This window comes from Orycteropus afer, unplaced genomic scaffold (assembly GCF_000298275.1).
Source record: "Orycteropus afer afer isolate SDZICR_OR568_19922 unplaced genomic scaffold, OryAfe1.0 scaffold00365, whole genome shotgun sequence".
Classification (NCBI taxonomy): Eukaryota; Metazoa; Chordata; class Mammalia; order Tubulidentata; family Orycteropodidae; genus Orycteropus; species Orycteropus afer.
This window is the reverse complement of record NW_006921952.1, coordinates 3,063,004-3,070,540: the sequence shown is the minus strand read 5'-3', so window position 1 is coordinate 3,070,540 and position 7,537 is coordinate 3,063,004. Positions and strand designations below refer to the sequence as shown.

Genomic DNA, 7,537 nt, shown 5'->3' with positions numbered 1-7,537 from the left:
TGCTCTTCCGGCCTGCTACTCTGGGCGGGCCTGAGTTTCCTCTCCTCACCTAATTCCTTTGGCTGACTGCTCTTCTCTCTGGCTTCCTGGCTTTTAATCCCTTTTCTCCTGCTCTTCCCGCTTGCTACTTTGGGCGTCCTGAGTTGTCTCTCCTCACCTGTAACCCTGGGGCTGACTGCTCCTCTGTCTGGCTTCCTGGCTTTTAATCCCCTTTCTCCTGCTCTTCCCGCTTGCTACTTCAGGCGTCCCTGAGTTGTCTCTCCTCACCTGTAACCCTGGGGCTGACTGCTCCTCTGTCTGGGTTCCTGGCTTTTATCCCCTTCCTCCTGCTCTTCCAGCTTGCTACTTCGGGCGTCCCTGAGTTGTCTCTCCTCACCTGTAAGCCTGGGGCTGACCCTACATACAACAGAACAAAACACTGCTGCATCCTGTGCCATCCTCACACTTGTAGTGTTTGAACCCATTGTCACAGCCAGTGTGTCATTCCATGTCATTGAGGGTCTTCCTCTTTTGTGCTGATCCTCTATTTTGCCAAGAATAATGTCCTTCTCCAGGGACTGGTCTTTCCTGATAACATGACCAAAGTCTTACCATTCTTGCTTCTCAGGAGCGTGCTGGCTGTAGTTCTTCCAAAACAGATTTGTTCATTCTTTTTTGAAATTCATTGTATATGTAGTATTCTTTGCCAACACTGTAATTCAAAGGCTTTGCCAAAGGGGCAGGGAGGCAGCATCTTCTGACCTCCTCTGACCCCACAAGAGGAGAACAGAATCACCATCAGTAGCCCAGGGCCTATTCCTGTGAGGCCAGACATGCAGCCTCCCTGCAGTCCTTTCATCAACCCTGACACCAACCATTCCTCCCTCAGCATCCACCACCTCTCTGCTGGGTTCGATAATTCACTACAGTGGCCACACAGAACTCACAGATTATGGGGTTTATTAGGGAAGCAACAGGCTACAATTCAAGTTCAGAAACATGCTCAGTCTCTCTCAGCCTGCTGTGTCTCAGCTAACAGTCTCTCTCAGTCTCTCAGCGGTGCGTGTCTCTTGGTGTCTTTCTCAGTGGTGCATGTCTCTCGGTGTCTCAGCGGTGCGTGTCTTGGTGTCTCTCAGCAGTGTGTTTCTCTTGGTGTCTCTCTCAGCGGTGCGTGTCTCTCAGTGTCTCTCTCAGTGGTGCATGTCTCTTGGATCTCTCAGTCGCATTGAGAGATTCTTTCTGCCTCTAGGAGGGCTCCTTTTGAGGTATCCCCAGGTGGATAACTTTAACATTCAGGAATTACTCAGTTGCTCAAAGCAAATTCCACCATGGAGTTTACAAAGACTGATGGCTAGAAAAGTCATACCAGGTAATTTACTACACCACAAGCATCAGTTCTTCTTTGGCCTTCCTTATTCATTGTCCAGCTTTTGCCTGCGTAGGAGGCAGTTGAAAATACTGTGGCTTGGGTCAGGTACACCTTAGTCTTTAAAGTAACATTTTGCTCTTTAACATTTTAAAGAGGTCTTTTCAGCAGATTTGCCCAGTGCAATACATCGTTTGATTTCTTGACTGCTGCTTTCATGGACATTGATTGTGGATCTAAGTAAAATGAAATCCTTGACAACATCCTAGAAGAGGAACTACCAGAAGTTGACAATGGATTCAGAAGAGGATGTGGCACAAGGGGTATAATTGCTGATGTCAGGTGGATCTTGGCTCCAGACAACACCAGAAAGATACTTATCCATATTTTATTGACTATGCAAAGCTGTTAAACTCTGTAGATCATAACAAATTATGGATAGCGTTATGAACTCTTAATTGTGCTCATAGGGAACCTGTATATAGACTAAGAAGCAGTTGTTCGAACAGAATGAGGGGATGTTGTTGTTGTTGTTAGGTGCTGTTGAGTCGTGTCTGACTCATAGTGACCCTACGCATAGTAGAACGAAACACCGCCTGGTCCTGCACCAGCTCCTTGATCCTTGCTATTCTTGAGCCTATTGTCGCAGCCATTGTGTCAGTCCATCTCATTGAGGGCCATCCCCTCTTTCGTTAACCTTCCACCTTGCCAAGCATGATATCCTTCTCCAGGGAATGGTCCCTTCTGAAAACATGAATAAAATAATGCATAATTTAAAATCAGGAAAGGTGTATGCCAGAGTTGTATTCTTTCACCATACTTATTCAATCTGTATGCTGAGTAAATAAACTGAGAAACTGGACTATATGAAGAAGAACGTGGCATCAGGATTGAAGAAAGTCTCCTTAACAACCTGTGATGTGCAGATGACACAATCTTTCTTGGTTAAGATTAATAGCCTTGGAAACCCTGTGGGGCAGTTCTACTCTGTCTTAACAGGGTTGTTGTGAGTTGGAATTGACTTGACAGCAGTGGGTTTGGTTTTGTGTGAATTATTTGTCTCCATTAGGAGCTCTGGTAGCTTAGTGCCTAAGGCACTTGACTGCTAATCAGAAGGCTGGGGGTTCAAACCCACCAGCCACTCTTCGGAAGGAAGGTTGGGCAATCTACTTCCGTAGTGATACTGCCTCGGAAACCCAAGGAAGGGTCGCTATGAGTCAGGGCCGACTCGACGGCGCATAACAACAGCAACAACATTTGTCCCCATTATATTTAAAAAGGTGCCCTGGTGGTGCAGTGGTTAAAACATTTGGCTGTTAACCATAAAGTCGGCAGTTTGAACTCACCAGTCACTTTGTGGGCAAAAGATGTGGCAATTGGCTTCTATACAGATTACAACCTTAGATACCCTGTGGGACAGTTCTACACTATACGATAAGGTTTCTGTGAGTCTGAATTGACTTGATGGTAGTGCATTTGTTTGTCTTTGTCATGTTTTTACTATTCTTACAAGAAAAGTAGTCATAGAAGTTCTCAGGTGTCATTGGCTAGACATGGCAAGTCATGGATAAGACTAATGGCAGTAGGAAGTGCCACATTTACTTAACTGAATCAAGACCACCTGCCTTCTGATTAAGGCAGTTTCTGATGGTAAAGGACAAAGTGAGGGGAAAGGTTCCTTGGATAGGAACCCGAGAAATCCCCTCAGGTGGGCTATTGAAATTCTCTGAGAAGGTGGGTTCGTAACTTCCGTTAGTGACCTGTTTCATTTGCTGGTTAGTAAGCTGAATGTGTTCATGTATTGACTAAAATTCATCTTTCTTTTGCTTCTTTCTCATGAGGTTTATGCTCAGCTTGATATGTTCTCTGTCTTTACCAGGACTCTTTCTACCAGTGATGATGTTGAAGACAGAGAAAACGAGAAGGGTCGCCTTGAGGAAGCCTATGAGAAATGTGACCGGGACCTGGATGAGTTGATTGTGCAGCACTACACAGAGCTGACCACAGCCATCCGCACCTACCAGAGCATCACTGAGCGTATCACCAACTCCCGGAATAAGATAAAGCAGGTTAGCTTCCTGTCTTCATGTGTGGGGATGTGACACCTTCCTGTAGCACAGGGTGGTTTGGAGTAGTGGCTAATGGTCCCCTAGTAAGTGATACATAACCACTCTTCTCGGGGTCTTAGCTCCCTGGAGTGTCTGGTGGAAGAGAATCACAGTGGCATTTGCTTCTTCCCTCCCTGTGTCTTACCCTCTGGCTCCTCCCATTGCGTCTCACTGCAGCGTGAGATGACATAGTGAAAATGCCCGCAACTTGAGGAAGACTGGAAGTTACCCAGTGCAGAGAGCAGGCTGTTTTAAGACCTTAGGCCCCTGCTATGAGAGGAGGCTGCCATCACATGATATCAAGTCCATTTAATCTACCCAGATCACACAGTTCATTTGTGTGTATGTGCATGTTTATGTGTGCTTGTGTGTGTTTCTGTCTGTACACATGCTGCTTTAGTAGTGATGTGCACTTAGATAATTTTTTGCTGTTGAAAATTTGGCTTTGAGCATCTCACCTGATTTGAAGTTGGTTGTGATTTCTCTGCAATTATTGTGCTTTCGTGGTAATTTTTGTTAAATTAAAAGAAAAATCTAACTTAAAATTATTTAAAAACATAATGAAATGTTTATGAATACCAAAATTCTTGAATATCGTGCTTTAGTTGTGACAAACGTATATTCGTTTTTATTTTAATATTTTTATATTTTGAGGCTCTTTTTCATTTCTTTCTCTCTCTCTCTTTCTTCCACCCTGCTTCCCTCTCTCCCTTCCTTCTCTTCCTTCTTTCTCTCTGCCTCTGCCCCTCCCTTTGTAGGTCCTTGTGTCCTGGTTCCTTTAGTGCTTACTGGATAAATTGAATTTTAGGCGTATTTTTCTATTTGGCCAAGGGATGAACTATCTAGTAACTATCAAACGTATCATCACATCATAGTCTCTGTAGTTCTCGGCCGTGTCTTCTGAGGACCACTCCTTTAATACCTTTGGCTGTGACTCTGATAAATTACGATGCTCGCTACCACTTACTGAGCTTTGATTATTTGCCAGCCATGATTTTATCTGGTGCTCATTCAGCAAATGTAGAATTCACACTGTTCTCCTAGCCTCTAATGTCATTGCTGCTGGTTTTCAGAGGCTTTCTTTCTTTTTTTTTAAATAGAAGTCTTTATTTATTTTTAAATTAGATATTTTGCAGAACCCCAGCATACCAAACAGTAAGAGGGGTGGTCCTGTCCTCTTGTTGGGTGTTGGGTAGAGAAGCCCATGCTTGGACCCTTCCTTGCCTCTTGGTGACTGCCCCTGCAGCACCTTTGTGAGCATTCAGACCTTAGCGTGAAACCCACTGCCCTGTGTTACGAGGTTGATAAGAGCTCTTGGATGGGGTCTGCCATTCTCACATGCTTTCTTTCCTGTCCTCTAGACCTCATATTAAGATTCTATAAACAGATACATACATTATCCTTCCAAGAATCCTGTTGATGCATGACTTTGAGCCTCCAAGAGTCCAGTTGCAGCAGAATCAGTAGGCTTTTTCTTTTTTTTGAAGGTGTGTGCTGACCTCTTTACATTTTAAAATTAACCAGTTTTTTTTTTAAATTTTTATTGTTTTTTGGGTGAAAGTTTACAGAGCAAATTCATTTTCCATACAGCAGTTCACATACACTTTGACTCGTAACATTGACTGTGCAGGAGTCATTTGACTCCACAGTGCAGGAGCTCTCTTCCCACTTCCTCCCCATAGTTACCTCTTCCCTGTGTCCTTCTCCCCCATGCAGTCCTTCCCCCTGAGCTGTCTCCCTGTGCACACACAGCTAGCTGGGCATTTGTGAAAGGAATAATCTTTTCAAGTGGTGAGTTCAGCCTATGGACTTATCAGTGAAGCTGGGTAAAGCTGTAGATCCATTCATCTAGATTGAAAGTAAACTGTAGTCCATTTGACCCAATATTCTGAGCTCAAGGGAGCTTGGCAAATGAAGGTATACAGCTGCTGACCTTCTGGCTCTGCCTCAGGTAATCCCAGCCAGCTGAGGGACCTTTGGGGATTTGTGCTTTCTGATTGGTTGGGTTGACAGCGGGGACTTTGTCCTACTCTCCAGGCCGTGATCTCCGCCCTGCCTCCCTGTCCCTCAGCTTTGATAGCGTCTTTGCTGCTAACATGGGTATCTGCCTGGTTTTGACAAAGCAAGCCCCATTCGGATGAGGTCACATTTGTTTTAGTCACCACAGTCTTCCCACCATCCTCATTTTCACAAAACAGAAAAAGAAAACTTTGTGCTTGTCACAGCTGATAGTTGTCAAGAATGTAACCGGTACCCAATTCAGTGTTAAGAATTAGCTTCAGTATTGGGGAGAGAAATAAAGGGCTATGGCTCTTTTCAAGAAAGCCTTTACTGATTGATAAGTGGGAGATGGCAAGTGTTGGGGAGCAATGAAAGCAAGGCTGTTTTTGTTGCATAATTTGACAGTGAAATTTGCATTGTGAAAGTTCATTTTGTATCGCCAAGGAGACACTGATATTTCCTTACTAATTTTTTCTGCCTTTTTCTTTTTAATAGCATTTATGATGACATATAAAATATAGGTGTATTTCTTTTCAAAGTAAAAATGTGAATGACTCAGTAGTCTTCAGGATATGAGATAATTGAGAAACATGTAGATCTGTGTTGAAAATTTCTGTCTGTTCTTTGCCGGAAGGACATTATGAAGACTGACAGAACAGATACTTGTTGAGGATCCATTTTAGGTGCAGGAGGTTAACAGTGGAAAACACCAGTGCCTGTCCTCAGGGAGCTTATGTGCTAATGGGAGGCAGTGCCTCAGGGGCTACTGTACCTAGCACATAGCAGGTGCTTCCTTGTTGATGCAAAGGATTTTCACTCAGCTAGTAATCCAAAAGTTGAGTGGAAAGGAAAGGAAAGCCACGGTGTCCAGGAAAGAGCAAGCAAGCAGCAGAAGCATCTAGGTAAGGGGAGGGACCTAGGTCCCAACCCCCAAGTGGCAGGAAGAGCAGAGAGTAAACGAAAGGAAAGCTGGGGCATCCAGGACAGAGCGAGCAAGTGGCATAGACATCCAGGTAAGGGGAGGGACCCAGGCCTCAACCCCTAAGCAGCAGGAAAAGCGGAGGGAAAAGGAAAGGAAGGCCAGGGTGTCCAGGTCAGAGTGAGCAAGCAGCAGCAGGGATCCTGTTAAGGGGAGGGTGGAGAAGTTTCCAAAGCTAAGTGAAAAAAACTTGTCTGTTGGTTTGTCGCGCTCTGGTGGTGTGTTGCTGTGAGGCTTGAGGCTGTGCCACTTGTGTTTCAGATGCCAGCAGGGTTGCACATGATGCACAGGTTTCAGCACGGCTTGTAGACAGAAATAGACTAGGAAGAAGGAGGATGCCATCCACTTCTCAAAGAATTGGCCAGGGAACACCTTATGAATAGCAGAGAAACACTGTCTTTTCCATTACAAGGCAACAATATGAATAGCCTGGAAACACTATCTGATACAGTGCAGGGTGACAAGCCACTTAGGTTGGAAAGCTCTCAAAATAGGACTGGGAAAGTGCTGCATCATCAGAGTAGAACCAACCTTACTAATATGGATAAAGTAAAGCTTTTGAGACCTCCATTTGCTGACATGACATGACTCAAATTGAGGAGAAACAGCTGCAAACATCCATTAATAATCAGAACATGGAATGTATGAAGTATGAATGTAGGAAAATTGGAAGTTGTCAAAAATGAAATGGACTGTGTAAAGATTAATATTCTAGGCATTAGTGAGCTGAAGTGGACTGGTTTTGGCCATTTTGAAATCAGACAACCATATGATCTACTATGCCAGGAATGACAATTTGAAGAGGAGTAGTGTGGCATTCATCATCACAAAGGATATTTTAGGATCTGTCCTGAAGTGCAATGCTGTCAGTGATAAGATAATATCCATATGTCTACAAGGAAGACCAGTTAATACGACTGTTATTCAAATTTATGCACCAACCATCAAAGCCAAAGATGAGGAAATTGAAGATTTTTATCAGCTTCTACAGTCTGAAACTGAATGAATGTTCAGTCAAGATGTGTTAATTATCACTGGTGACTGGAATGCAAATGTTGGAAACAAAGAAGAATCACTGGTAGTTGGAAAATTTGGCCTTGGTGA

The 7,537-nt window shown here is 44.0% G+C and overlaps 1 protein-coding gene across 1 annotated transcript in view; it reads left to right on the top strand.

The window, feature by feature from the left end:
* Positions 1-7,537, top strand: part of EXOC4 (exocyst complex component 4) — a 1,013,282-nt gene that overhangs the window by 38,847 nt on the left and 966,898 nt on the right. Inside the window, exon 2 of the mRNA XM_007952929.1 lies at positions 3,225-3,414. Coding sequence (XP_007951120.1) covers positions 3,225-3,414 — 190 coding nt within the window. The remainder of the gene's footprint in view (positions 1-3,224; positions 3,415-7,537) is intronic.